The sequence below is a fragment of the Trichomycterus rosablanca genome, chromosome 5 (assembly GCF_030014385.1).
Source record: "Trichomycterus rosablanca isolate fTriRos1 chromosome 5, fTriRos1.hap1, whole genome shotgun sequence".
Taxonomy (NCBI): Eukaryota; Metazoa; Chordata; class Actinopteri; order Siluriformes; family Trichomycteridae; genus Trichomycterus; species Trichomycterus rosablanca.
The window spans coordinates 22056929-22072006 of record NC_085992.1 but is presented as its reverse complement, the minus strand read 5'-3'; the positions used below and the strand labels follow the sequence as shown (position 1 = coordinate 22072006).

General features: G+C 40.8%; 1 protein-coding gene across 3 annotated transcripts in view; it reads right to left on the bottom strand.

The window, feature by feature from the left end:
- Positions 1-15078, bottom strand: part of slc29a1a (solute carrier family 29 member 1a) — a 119160-nt gene that overhangs the window by 21099 nt on the left and 82983 nt on the right. For all 3 annotated transcript variants that reach the window (XM_062995858.1, XM_062995859.1, XM_062995860.1), the window contains 5 exons: positions 9781-9920; positions 8194-8328; positions 5897-5994; positions 4560-4641; positions 3394-3479 (listed from right to left, as the gene is read on the bottom strand). In XM_062995858.1, coding sequence (XP_062851928.1) covers positions 3394-3479; positions 4560-4641; positions 5897-5994; positions 8194-8328; positions 9781-9920 — 541 coding nt within the window. The remainder of the gene's footprint in view (positions 1-3393; positions 3480-4559; positions 4642-5896; positions 5995-8193; positions 8329-9780; positions 9921-15078) is intronic.

Sequence of the window (15078 nt, the reverse complement as noted above, 5' to 3'; positions counted from 1 at the left end):
CATGAGCCAAGCCACCTAATTGCTGAGTGTAGTGTGTTACAAAAAAAAGAATGAGCGTGTGCAATCAGTTAAGAAAGTAAATACGTTCAGTTTGATAGGTAAATTGACAGAAAACCCCCCACTAAAAGGAATAGAACCTGTGTTCCAACCCTTTACTTTGATGGGTTATGTTTCTATTCCTGGCACAGGGGAGAGAAGGTGCATACTCATCCTAATGCCAAGTTTACACTACATGACTTTCCAAGTCATCAGATCGCTGTACACTGCACACTACACAACTGGATCTCTTACAATCGGGAGGCTTAAGTCATGGTTTTCACACTACTCAACTGATCGGTGATAGGGGGTCATACACTACACGATCTATCACCATGAGGAATCGCAGGCAAGTCTGTCTGGTCTCCCAAACTACATTTTGTCACGAAAACACACGCAAGAAGTGACAAGGAGTTTAGTGATACCATGTCCAAAAAATGCACGCCAGCAAGAAGCAAGCGATCAAAGTTGTTGTGCAGTGTAAAAGCAAGTAGGAAAAATAATTGAATCCAAGTGGATGTCCAGCAGGGATTGTCTGTTCTGTAGTGGGTTGGAGGTAAATAAATATTTTTGCAATGCAGCATTGGTATAATGGTTTGGCATGGACGATAAGGTCACAAATACTGTAAATCGTGTGTGAGTGCCTATGTATTCTGATAGAAACTATATTATGCCCCTGTCCCCCCGGGTTATCCTGCGTTCTCATTGGCTGTAGTTCCACACAGCACTTGCTGCCAAGTTTTGTTGAGCAGGACCCTGTGTCACCCACTGTACTCAATATGAACAATGAACCAGATGTATGTGAGCTATCTTCTGTATATGAGCTACCTTCTGTATATGAGCATATGAACAATGACACGTATGTAACAAGAGAGAAACTCGTGTTGGCTCAAAAGACTGATGTAATATTGAGAAACTGTTTTGAAATGGTGTTTTGAAAACCTAATTGTTAGTTCCTCATTTGGTAATAGTTACTATTTGAGCAATAATGTACTAATGAAACAGTGGTATCCTCCCTCTGTTACAGATGATCATTTTGATGTTCACTAGGTAGTTGTGCCTCAGCCATACAGACTGCAAGTTCTCGATTTAGCTCACGACCATCCAGCATTGGTATAATGGTTTGGCATGGACGATAAGGTCACAAATACTGTAAATCGTGTGTGAGTGCCTATGTATTCTGATAGAAACTATATTATGCCCCTGTCCCCCCGGGTTATCCTGCGTTCTCATTGGCTGTAGTTCCACACAGCACTTGCTGCCAAGTTTTGTTGAGCAGGACCCTGTGTCACCCACTGTACTCAATATGAACAATGAACCAGATGTATGTGAGCTATCTTCTGTATATGAGCTACCTTCTGTATATGAGCATATGAACAATGACACGTATGTAACAAGAGAGAAACTCGTGTTGGCTCAAAAGACTGATGTAATATTGAGAAACTGTTTTGAAATGGTGTTTTGAAAACCTAATTGTTAGTTCCTCATTTGGTAATAGTTACTATTTGAGCAATAATGTACTAATGAAACAGTGGTATCCTCCCTCTGTTACAGATGATCATTTTGATGTTCACTAGGTAGTTGTGCCTCAGCCATACAGACTGCAAGTTCTCGATTTAGCTCACGACCATCCCTGTTCAGGACATATAGGATTCCAGGATTCCTTGATGTAGTTTTATGCAAAATGTAGCTGGGTTTGGATGTTTTTGCCACCCTACCCCACAGCTCAGAAATATCAAGAGTACTAGAGCTTGTTGTCACATGTAGTACAAAACCAGTACTGCAGAAATTCCTGCAGCTCCTTTAATGTTACATAAGGCATCTTGGTCGCCTCCCTGACCGGTTTTCTTGTTATTTTTACAACATCTTTCAGAGGGACATCCAGTTCTGGCTAATGTCGATGTTGTACTATATTGTATCCAGTTGTTGATGACCGGCCTCCAGGGTTTGTGATACCTAGGAAATGTTTTTGTATAGTTCTTTTGAGCAATACCTTTCAACAGTAAAATCCCTTTGATTGTAGGTCCCATTGAAGTTGAAAAGAAATTTATATTTAAAAGAGGGCACAAAAACCTGAAAGGGTCACATGGACACGCAGTGGCTCTCTGTAAGCAATACGTCTTTGTGTGGCAACCAAACAGTGGCAGAAATAAGATCGGAAATTGGTGACATGTCAGAAAATTACATGGTGAGTTAGCTCTCTTTGATTAAACTGGGTTTTGAGCAGATGACATCAGAGTTACTAGACTGGGAGATGTGGGGAGGGGGATGGATTTTAAAAATTGGCAAACTGCCAGGACGAAGGTTGTGGAATGATAATAAAACTTTCAATGTTTCTTTCAATTCATTGCAGTATAAACTCGAGATATTTCATGTTTTGTCTAGTCAGCTTTATTTTATTTGTTAATAATGAGGATGTGAGAAACATTGTGACAGAGCATGGACAACCTCAAGGCTAAAAGTCCATCTCCAGATAACTAAATGTTAAGTGTGTGTCCATTGAGTGCAGGGTCATTAAGAAGGCCATGTACATGTACGAAAGAGGAAAAAAAACTGATGGAAGATTGCAAAAAAAGGATTACTTGAAGCTACTTTAAACTCCAAACAGATGTAAGCTGACCTGCAGACACAGGGAACAACAGTCAGCTTGTACTATCCATCGTCATCCAAATGAAATTGGACACTACAGTAGAAGAGCCAGGAGGACCCCACTGCTGACACAGGCCAAAAAAAAAACAAAAAAAAAAACACACTGCTTATATTACAAGGACTTTGCCAGAATTTAAATGAGAAACCCAAACACCAAGATTCTTTAAACAAAAAAGAGCTTTTTGGTAAGAAATTCCAGTAGACAGGTGTAAGAAACTTATTCATGGTTACAGGAAAAGATTTCTCTTGACAGTGTGCTACCAGATATGAAGAGCACAAATCCTTTTGTTGAGTTCATTGCTGGAGCTGTGTGTGGAATGAAGCCAAGTTGTAGCCTAGTGGTTAAGATACTGGACTAGTAACCAAAAGGTCACTGGTTCAAGCCCCACCACTGCCAGGCTGCCACTGTTGGACCCTTGAGCAAGGCCCTTAACCCTCAATTGCTTAGACAATATACTGTCACAGTACTGTAAGTCGCTTTGCATACAAGTGTCTGCTAAATGCCGTAAATGTAAATAAAGACTTGACCTTTTCCCCACCCTCAGTGTTTTCATGTTGTTTCAATGCAAACAAAAGAAATAAACATAGAAACAAAAAAAACACCACTGTAATTATAACAGGTTTCTAAGAAAAGTGTAGGGTGCCAATATTTTGGCCATGACTGTGGGTACAGCTGAATCGAATGATTTGTTTTTTTTTATACAGTACCTTTTTAAAAATAGCAACTATTGAGATCGTCGGCGTGGTCTCTTCATTATTCAGGCTCACACCAGGCTTGCTTTCTCCAGGATTTTCTGTAAAAACATTCATGTTAACCAACTATAATAAGATCATTTTGCAAGTTTCCCTTTTTTTTTTACTTTAAATTGCTTCTATTTTTTAATTATAAGTTAAATTTCCATTTCAAATGTTCTAATTTTCTACACTACACTTACATTTAAAAAACATTACTATTCTGGAGAAATTTTTAAGTCAAGTTTTGTCTAATTACTAATGTGGCCAAGCAGTCACTAAAGTATTTCACTGCCAGTTGTCTTTGTATGTCTACTATATGTACGTGACAAACAAAACAGCCCTAATCCGTCAAGGCATGGACTCCACTAGACCCCTGAAGGTGTGCTATGGTATCTGGCACCAAGATGTTAGTAGCAGATCCTTTAACTCCTGTACGTTTTGACGCGAGGCCTCCATGAATCAGACTTGTTTGTCCAGCACATCCCACAGATGCTAAATTGGATTGAGATCTTGGGAATTTGGAGGCCTGGTCTGATGAATCACGTTTTCTTTCACATCACGTGGATGGCCGGGTGCGTGTGCGTGGCTTACCTGGAGAACACATAGCACCAGGATGCACTATGGGAAGAAGGCAAGCTGGCAGAAACAGTGTGATGCTTTGGGCAATGTTCTGCTGGGAAACCTTGGGTCCTGCCATCCATGTGGATGTTACTTTGACAAGTACCACCTACCTAAGCATTGTTGCAGACCAGTAACACCCCACAAGGGCTGCAGTTTCGGAGATGCTCTGACACGTTGTCTAGCCATCACAATTTGGCCCTTGTCAAACTCGCATTTTTCCTGCTTCTAACACACCAACTCTGAGGATAAAATGTTCACTTGCTGCCTAATATATCCCACCCACTAACAGGTGCCGTGATGAAGAGATAATCATTGTTGTTCCCTTCACCGGTCAGTGGTCATAATGTCATACCTGATCGGTGTATATAAACATTGCCAATGTACCATGTTACTTCAAAGTGGCTTGGGATTTATAGTAAACACTAATTAAATACATTCCCTGGGCATTCTGTGTTTATACAGAAAACTGCAAACAGAAAAACAGTGCTCAAAGAAACATTTGTGTAGTAGCTGACTACCTTTATTCAACAGATCCATCTTGTTTTCCTCATCACTGCCAGGCTGGGAGTTACTGGTGTCTGAGTAATACTGGAAAAATTCCTGCCATGTAGAAAACAAGAATGTAAACAAACACTATTACAGTTTATTACATTTCAGTGAGTATGCTATAAACCTGTACTTGAGCTTAAAGGAAACACTAGATCAGGGGTTGGCAACCTAGAGTGAAAGAGAGTAAAAAGAGAGTAAAAAGAGAAAGAGAGTAAAAAATGAAGGTATTTTAAACTCAGGGATGTGCCTTATTGAATTGATCCTTCCTTAAGGTAAAGTAAGGTAAGTAGGTCAATCAAGGTGTCAGGAGTGAGTCAGCTTAACACACTAAAGTGGTTCAGTTTAACAAGTAAACAGATTTGAATAGATTTAATTAACTAAAAACCCAGGCTGTGTGTGCAATACAGAACCAATCAAATAAGTAATTTCAAGATACAAGAGACTGTGTTCAAATATAATCCATTTTATATGTTAGGTCACGCTTTAAAGTTACTAAGATCAGTGTGTTGCTAAACATGGAACACAGTCACTGACTTATAAACTATATGGGCGTCCAGGTGGCACAGCAGGATATTCCGCTAGCACACCAGCGCCAAGATCCTGAACTTCTCGGTTCAAAACTCGGCCTGCAGCAGACACTAATTGGTCACCGTGTCTGCAAGGGCGAAATGACCGGACTATGTGGGTGGGGTCTTCAAATGACGTGCAAGGACCCTGGTTAGCGGATAGAGGTGCCTGTGCAGTAAGCATGAGTGAAAAGAAGGGGGCTAGGACTGCGCACGTGTCGGAGGAGACGTGAGCAGCAACATACCCTCCTCAAACGCAATTAGCAGCAGAAAACAAATTGACTACGCTAAACCAGAAGAAAAATATGAGAAAATGCATAAATAAATATGAAAACAAATAATAAAATAAACCATATGGCTAAACATGAGCTTGTTGGACATCCCTTTTTCTTTATGTCTTTATAGACCTTGCTTTGTGCACAGGGGTACAGAAATGTGCTGGATCAGGGAATCAGGCCCTTCCTTAACTGTGGCTGCAAAGTTGGAAGCATTTAATTTTCTTAACATAATTAAACCTGGAAGTAATTGTTATGAATGAAACACATGAATTCAGTAATTAGAAGGGGTGTCTCAACACTTTTGTCAATATAGTGCACATGCTATCAGTTTGTGTTTTATGACTGATGTATTTATTGGATGGCACAGTGAATACTTCATCCTTGTTCTAGATCATATGAGATCAATCTCCATTTACTGTTGTGCTGTGACAGTACTTTAGATCTTAAACAAAAGACTCATACCATTTTTGGCAGGGCAAAATAAGAAACAATGGCCAGGAGAATAACAACACAGGCAGTGATAAAGTAGCCAAAGGCGCTGTCCTGCAGCTCTGAGCCAGCTGGGGGAAGAAAAAAAGAGAATAAACTGCAAAGTCTGTATCAGAATGTGCTGACAAAATAACTAAAACAGCAATAGAAAGAAATCCAGCAGAAAGGGATCTTACATAAACTGAAGGTGATAAGATAATAACAATTTAATGATAATCGTCAGCAAGAAGTGGTATTAAAACAAAGTCAAGTGGATCTTACAAACACTCCACTATCAGTGCTAAACACAGTAAAATTAATCTCTATATAAAGAAATCATTTATCTTCCATGATAATACTGCTGTGGTGAATAAACTAAGTTTGCTTTGTATGTATAACTAACTAATATACAGGGGTTGGACAAAATAACTGAAACACCTGTCATTTTAGTGTGGGAGGTTTCATGGCTAAATTGGACCAGTCTGGTGGCCAATCTTCATTAATTGCACATTGCACCAGTAAGAGCAGAGTGTGAAGGTTCAATTAGCAGGGTAAGAGCACAGTTTTGCTCAAAATATTGCAATGCACACAACATTATGGGTGACATACCAGAGTTCAAAAGAGGACAAATTGTTGGTGCACGTCTTGCTGGCACATCTGTGACCAAGACAGCAAGTCTTTGTGATGTATCAAGAGCCACGGTATCCAGGGTAATGTCAGCATACCACCAAGAAGGACAAACCACATCCAACAGGATTAACTGTGGACGCAAGAGGAAGCTGTCTGAAAGGGATGTTCGGGTGCTAACCCGGATTGTATCCAAAAAACATAAAACCACGGCTGCCCAAATCACGGCAGAATTAAATGTGCACCTCAACTCTCCTGTTTCCACCAGAACTGTCCGTCGGGAGCTCCACAGGGTCAATATACACGTCCGGGCTGCTATAGCCAAACCTTTGGTCACTCGTGCCAATGCCAAACGTCGGTTTCAGTGGTGCAAGGAGCGCAAATCTTGGGCTGTGGACAATGTGAAACATGTATTGTTCTCTGATGAGTCCACCTTTACCGTTTTCCCCACATCCGGGAGAGTTACGGTGTGGAGAAGCCCCAAAGAAGCGTACCACCCAGACTGTTGCATGCCCAGAGTGAAGCATGGGGGTGGATCAGTGATGGTTTGGGCTGCCATATCATGGCATTCCCTTGGCCCAATACTTGTGCTAGATGGGCGCGTCACTGCCAAGGACTACCGAACCATTCTGGAGGACCATGTGCATCCAATGGTTCAAACATTGTATCCTGAAGGCGGTGCCGTGTATCAGGATGACAATGCACCAATACACACAGCAAGACTGGTGAAAGATTGGTTTGATGAACATGAAAGTGAAGTTGAACATCTCCCATGGCCTGCACAGTCACCAGATCTAAATATTATTGAGCCACTTTGGGGTGTTTTGGAGAAGCGAGTCAGGAAACGTTTTCCTCCACCAGCATCACGTAGTGACCTGGCCACTATACTGCAAGAAGAATGGCTTAAAATCCCTCTGACCACTGTGCAGGACTTGTATATGTCATTTCCAAGACGAATTGACGCTGTATTGGCCGCAAAAGGAGGCCCTACACCATACTAATAAATTATTGTGGTCTAAAACCAGGTGTTTCAGTTATTTTGTCCAACCCCTGTAACTAGCAGACTTTTGTCCTGCTGGAAAAGTTTATCTGTGCATTTTACACCTAGTGGCAAACATCTGAACATGTTTGTTTTCTTTGGCAAAAATGTAAATGCAGGCTACGTGTGAATACTGGGTTCTTCTTTCTATTATGGTATAAGCTGAGCCTGTTTTATTTATTAAGGAGGGCAGAAAATAACCATGTATCTGTCAACATGTACCCAACATATGAAAATGGTGCACAACACTATGAAAATAGACTGAGAAGTAGTGATCTGTAAAGGGACTACATTACAAATTTCAGAAATTTGGCCAAAAGTATTTAGACACCTAAACATGACACCTATACACACTTTTTGGCCAAAAAGTGCAACTGTCAATAAAAAGGAAACACATAAAACACATGTTTACTTAATGATACATGAGAATGATATCCATGCTGTCAGTGACCCTTTGCATGACACTTTAAAAACGCTGAGCTACCAATTGTTAATAGAAACTAAAAGTGCCCAAACCTAGTTATTTAAACTCAGCTTCCTTCCTTATGCTCTGAACATAAAGGGTTAAGTATGAACAAAAAAATGTCAGGTTTGTAAGTGTGATCAAATAAAAATATATACGCACAAGCAATTGCGCAGATCATAGAAAATGCAGCGAATGTTCCGGCGAGCCCCTGGCCGCTCATGATGGGGGTGGTATAAGAGGCTGGAAGCAATCCTGCCAGGCCAAAGAGACTTCCTTGCAGAATTGCACCAAATGCTGGACAAAACAGCAGAAAAAAAGAAACAAAGTTTTGTGATCAACTCATGATAAATGCTTACCACATAAATACAGAAAGACATAATTGCACATAAACGATAGTAAACTTGGAATTACCTGAAATTTTTGCATTAATAACTTACTTTTCTTTTTACTCATGTAATTAGCATTAATTAATAACCACCTACCCTGACACCATCCTGTCTACTATAAAAAGTCATCTCAAATTATGATGCATCACAGTTAAAATGAGGTATTACCTTCAAACATGGTGAGTGGCAGAAGCAACAGCCAATGTTTTCTTTCTGTGAATCCTTCCATTAGCACAATTTTCATTGTCTTTCACTGTACCCTTAGGTAAATATCTGATCTGAGATTTTTGCCTGGGTTTTAGAGATTTTGCTATGAATTTTTAGTTCTTTTTTTTTTTTTTACTCAGTCTCGTCAGACCTGGGTCCTACTGAAAGTACACTATATGAACAAAAGTACTGGGACACCCATTCTAATTTTTTAACTGAAGTGTCTCAGCCACAACAATTGCTAACAGGTGTAATATATCAATTACATAAAGAAATACAGGTTTCCAACTTTGCAGCAACAGTTTAGGAAAGGCCCTTTTCTGTTCCAACATGTCTGCACCTCTGTGCACAAAGCAAGGTTTATAAAGACATGAAGGAAAGCTTGGGTTAAAGAAACTCCAGTGGCCTGCACAGAGCCGTGACCTTAGTCGCTTTGGAATGAACTAGAACATACACTTAGCACAAATTCCCACAGACCGTCTTTTGAAAGACCTTCTCAAAAGAGTGGCTATTGGTATAGCTGAAAAGATCAATATTTAAATACCATTTGATTATGAAATGTCCAACAAGCTCATGGTCAGGTGTCTATATGGCCAAAAATATTTAGTGGTCTCAGCAGGTCTGAATATCCTCCAAATGTGGATGCATTTTCTTATTATAGACATAACTCTGTATGCCTTTTTCACTAAACTCTCACTAATCTTCTCAGTGATTGGAATGCTTTTTTTAGACCAGAGGTTCATATACTTTTTCCCAGCCTGGCCATATAATGATTAACCAGTGTGTTCAATAAACACATTAAATGTACAATTTTGTCTTATACGCATATGTGCTTGGGCAGAATGTCTGTCATTGTAACTTAAATGAAGAGTCAACCCCATTTTGCTGTAGAAATCAAAGTAATTTAAAGGGTTTTAAAACTGCTTCTTGCAGCTGTATGGGATTTTAAAATATTAGTTCCCACCATCTCTCTCAGCTTGACTCTTTAAACCAGTATGTAATAATAACATAAAAAGGCATGTGATGTTTACCCTTCCCCCTTGTAAGTAAAATAAGAAACTGCACAAAAATGGTGCTAAGACTAAAACAGCAAAGTGTGGTACGGAACAACTTATCTCAGGGCAAAGTGCAAATATCCAGCAGAAGCACTTACAGTTTATGCAGATGATTTTAATCATGGTGAAGACAAAAAAGGGCAAAGGTGACATGTCCACCTTGACCAAAATTGCAGTAATCAGAAACACCACAAAGATAACAGCAAGACTGCCAGATATCCTCCACTTCTGAGGGACCCTGAGTGTATAGAAGATGGTGTGTGTGAGTGGGGGAGAGTAAGACACAGATGGCAAGTGATAACATACAAACATTCCAAAGATTGGTGGGCTAGAGAGTAAAAACTGTATATTTGATTTAACTGGTTTCTCTTGTTAATCAAACAAACACACTATAGGAATGTCAACAACATAAACGAAACCAGTCATGCAGATCTTTGATCTTGGGTTATGAAATCACACCATAGGCACTATACATCAGAAAACATTATGGCTCTCTGTTCAAGGTCATGTACAAAGGAAAAATAAACTATTAAATGCTTTACGTTACACAATGCACCTGCAGTGAGCTGACATGGACATCTGCCAAAAGGGTAAATGCATTAAATAATGTGGATTGCTCATGGTGTGCCAACTCAATATACTGTATATACACACACATTTTTCCATATATAGGCAGGTGGGGAAAAAATGCTGCAGAGTAAGAATGCTCTTACAAAAGAGGCATTAAAAGCTTATTTTTGTCAGTTAACAAATGCAAATCTATAATCTAAGCCTTCAATTTTTTATGTATTATTTATTTATTAGGATTTTAATGTCATGTTTTACACACTTTGGTTATATTCATGACAAGACAGGCAGTTACTGGTTACACAAGATTCATCAGTTTAAGTCTTGTGTCACATGGACAATTTTGTATCTTCAATTTACCTCACTTGCATGCTTTTGGACTGGGAGAAAACCAGAGCCACTGAAGGAAATCCATGCTGACATGGGGAGAACATGCAAATTCCACACAGAAAGGACCCAGACCGCTCCACCTGGGAGTCGAACCTAGGGCCTTCTTGCTGTGAGGCGACAGTGCTCCCTCTGCCTACTGACTGAGGAGTTCCTTTGACAATATCATTGTTCATGTGCTAAACAAGATGTATTACACTGTGAACAAAAACATAACCACCACAAAAAATACAACTGCCTATTTGGATGTCAGACAAGTCAGACAATATCAAATGTTGGGCTAAAGGTAGTTACTCTTAGTACACAGGTTGAATATAGCAGATAAGGGCAGGCTTAAAGACCAGAGTTACTTTGATAAGAGCCAAACGCTTAAATCTGCAACAACAAGGAGTGTTTTAGGGCCAATGGATGTCCATAGACAGACAAACCGCTGAAAAGGATAGGCAACACCAACGAATATAACAAAGCTAAGAAGGCTGCTTGGTTTGATGAATCCAGTTTTCTCTTAGATCATGTAGATGACAGGGTAAGTCAGTCATTTACCATAAGAAGTCATGACATCAGAACACACTATAAGAGAAGCCTTGTTGCAGTGTACAAGGGTTAAATGTTTTGCCTCATCAGTGTATATTATACATTATTATGTATTTTATATAACCAACCCTGGACAATGAAACTGAAACACCTGGTTTTAGACCACAATAATTTATTAGTATGGTGTAGGGCCTCCTTTTGCGGCCAATACAGCGTCAATTCGTCTTGGAAATGACATATACAAGTCCTGCACAGTGGTCAGAGGGATTTTAAGCCATTCTTCTTGCAGTATAGTGGCCAGGTCACTACGTGATGCTGGTGGAGGAAAACGTTTCCTGACTCGCTTCTCCAAAACACCCCAAAGTGGCTCAATAATATTTAGATCTGGTGACTGTGCAGGCCATGGGAGATGTTCAACTTCACTTTCATGTTCATCAAACCAATCTTTCACCAGTCTTGCTGTGTGTATTGGTGCATTGTCATCCTGATACACGGCACCGCCTTCAGGATACAATGTTTGAACCATTGGATGCACATGGTCCTCCAGAATGGTTCGGTAGTCCTTGGCAGTGACGCGCCCATCTAGCACAAGTATTGGGCCAAGGGAATGCCATGATATGGCAGCCCAAACCATCACTGATCCACCCCCATGCTTCACTCTGGGCATGCAACAGTCTGGGTGGTACGCTTCTTTGGGGCTTCTCCACACCGTAACTCTCCCGGATGTGGGGTAAACAGTAAAGGTGGACTCATCAGAGAACAATACATGTTTCACATTGTCCACAGCCTAAGATTTGCGCTCCTTGCACCATTGAAACCGACGTTTGGCATGGCACGAGTGACCAAAGGTTTGGCTATAGCAGCCCGGCCGTGTATATTGACCCTGTGGAGCTCCCGACGGACAGTTCTGGTGGAAACAGGAGAGTTGAGGTGCACATTTAATTCTGCTGTGATTTGGGCAGCTGCGGTTTTATGTTTTTTGGATACAATCCGGGTTAGCACCCGAACATCCCTTTCAGACAGCTTCCTCTTGCGTCCACAGTTAATCCTGTTGGATGTGGTTTGTCCTTCTTGGTGGTATGCTGACATTACCCTGGATACCGTGGCTCTTGATACATCACAAAGACTTGCTGTCTTGGTCACAGATGCGCCAGCAAGACGTGCACCAACAATTTGTCCTCTTTTGAACTCTGGTATGTCACCCATAATGTTGTGTGCATTGCAATATTTTGAGCAAAACTGTGCTCTTACCCTGCTAATTGAACCTTCATACTCTGCTCTTACTGGTGCAATGTGCAATTAATGAAGATTGGCCACCAGACTGGTCCAATTTAGCCATGAAACCTCCCACACTAAAATGACAGGTGTTTCAGTTTCATTGTCCAACCCCTGTGTATATATATATATATATATATATATATATAAATATAATACAATATTCCACAGTTCCATCAGAAAGTATTCACACCCCTTCACTTTTTCCACATTTTGTTACGTTACAGACATATTTGAAAACTGATTTCAGTATAGTTTTCTTTTCAAAAATCTACATGAAATAGCCCAAAATGACAAAGTAAAAACATGTTTTCAGACGTATTAGAAGTATTACATTCAACTTTATTGTCATTGTGCAGAGTACAAGTACAGAGCCAACGAAATGCAGTTCACACCCATGGCTTAATATTTTGTTAAAGCACCTTTGGCAACAATCACAGCCTCAAAAGTTCTTGGGTATGTCTGTACAAGCTTGGCACACCTGTTTTTGGGCATTTTCTCCCATTCTTCTCTGCAGATCCTCTCAAGCTCAGTCAGGTTGGATGGGCAGCGTCTGTAGACAGCCATTTTTTAGGTCTTTCCAGAGATGTTCAATTGGATTCAAGTCCAGGCTCTGACTGGGCCACTCAAGGACATTCACAGACTGCTCCTGAAGCCACTCCTTTGTTATCTTGGCTGTGTGCTTTGGGTCATTGTCGTGTTGGAAGATAAACAGTCACCCTAGTCTGAGTTCCAGAGCACTCTGGAGAAGGTTTTCTTGAAGAATCTCTCTATATATGGCTGCTGTCATCTTACCCTCTATGCGGACTAGTCGCCCAGTTCCTGCCGCAGAAAAACATCTCCACAGCATGATGCTTCCACCACCGTGCTTGACAGAAGGGATGGTGTTAGCCAGGCGATGACCAGTGCCTGTTTTTCTCCAGACATGAGACTTGAAGTTCAGGCCAAAAAGTTCTATTATGGTTTCATCAGACCAGAGAATTTTGATTCCTCTGTTCTGAGAATCCTTAAGTGGGCTGCCATGTGCCTTTTAGTGAGGAGTGGCTTCCATCTGGCCACTCTACCATAAAGGCCTGATTGGTGGAGTGTGTTAGCAATGGTTGACCTACTGGATGGTTGTCCTATCTCCACAAGGGAACACTGGAGCTCTGCCTTAGTGACCATTGGGTTCTTGGTCACCTCTCTGACCAAGGTCCTTCTTCCCCGATTACTCAGTTTGGTCGGGCGGCAAGATCCAGGGAGGGTTCTGGTGGTTCCAAACTTCTTCCATTTCCAAATAATGGAGACCACAGTGCTTTTCAGGACCTTCAATGCTGCCGAAATTTTTTGTATCCTTCCCCAGATTTGTGCCTTGACACAATCCGGTCTCGGAGGTCTAAAGACAATTCCTTTGACTTCATTGCTTGGTTTCTGTCAACTGTGAGACCTTTTATAGACAAGTGTGTGCCATTCCAAATTATGTTCAATCAACTGAATTTACCACAGGTGGTCTCCAATCAAGTTGTAGAAGCCTCTCAAGAATGATCAGTGTAAACTGGATGCACCTGAGCTCAATTTTGAGCGTCATAGCAAAGGGTGTGAATACTTATGTACCTATTATGTTTAAATGTTTACATTTTTAAAAGATTTACAAAAACGTCTGAAAACATGTTTTCACTTTGTCATTTTGGGCTATTTCATGTAGATTTTTTAAAAGAAAACTATACTTAAATCGGATTTCGAATATGTCTGTAACGTAACAAAATGTGGAAAAAGTGAAGGAGTGTGAATACTTTCTGATGGCACTGTGTGTATATATATATACAGTGTATCACAAAAGTGAGTACACCCCTCACATTTCTGCAAATATTTTATTATATCTTTTCATGGGACAACACTATAGACATGAAACTTGGATATAACTTAGAGTAGTCAGTGTACAACTTGTATAGCAGTGTAGATTTACTGTCTTCTGAAAATAACTCAACACACAGCCATTAATGTCTAAATAGCTGGCAACATAAGTGAGTACACCCCACAGTGAACATGTCCAAATTGTGCCCAAAGTGTCAATATTTTGTGTGACCACCATTATTATCCAGCACTGCCTTAACCCTCCTGGGCATGGAATTCACCAGAGCTGCACAGGTTGCTACTGGAATCCTCTTCCACTCCTCCATGATGACATCACGGAGCTGGTGGATGTTAGACACCTTGAACTCCTCCACCTTCCACTTGAGGATGCGCCACAGGTGCTCAATTGGGTTTAGTCCATCACCTTTACCTTCAGCTTCCTCAGCAAGGCAGTTGTCATCTTGGAGGTTGTGTTTGGGGTCGTTATCCTGTTGGAAAACTGCCATGAGGCCCAGTTTTCGAAGGGAGGGGATCATGCTCTGTTTCAGAATGTCACAGTACATGTTGGAATTAATGTTTCCCTCAATGAACTGCAGCTCCCCAGTGCCTGCAGCACTCATGCAGCCCAAGACCATGATGCTACCACCACCATGCTTGACTGTAGGCAAGATACAGTTGTCTTGGTACTTCTCACCAGGGCGCCGCCACACATGCTGGACACCATCTGAGCCAAACAAGTTTATCTTGGTCTCGTCAGACCACAGGGCATTCCAGTATTCCATGTTCTTGGACTGCTTGTT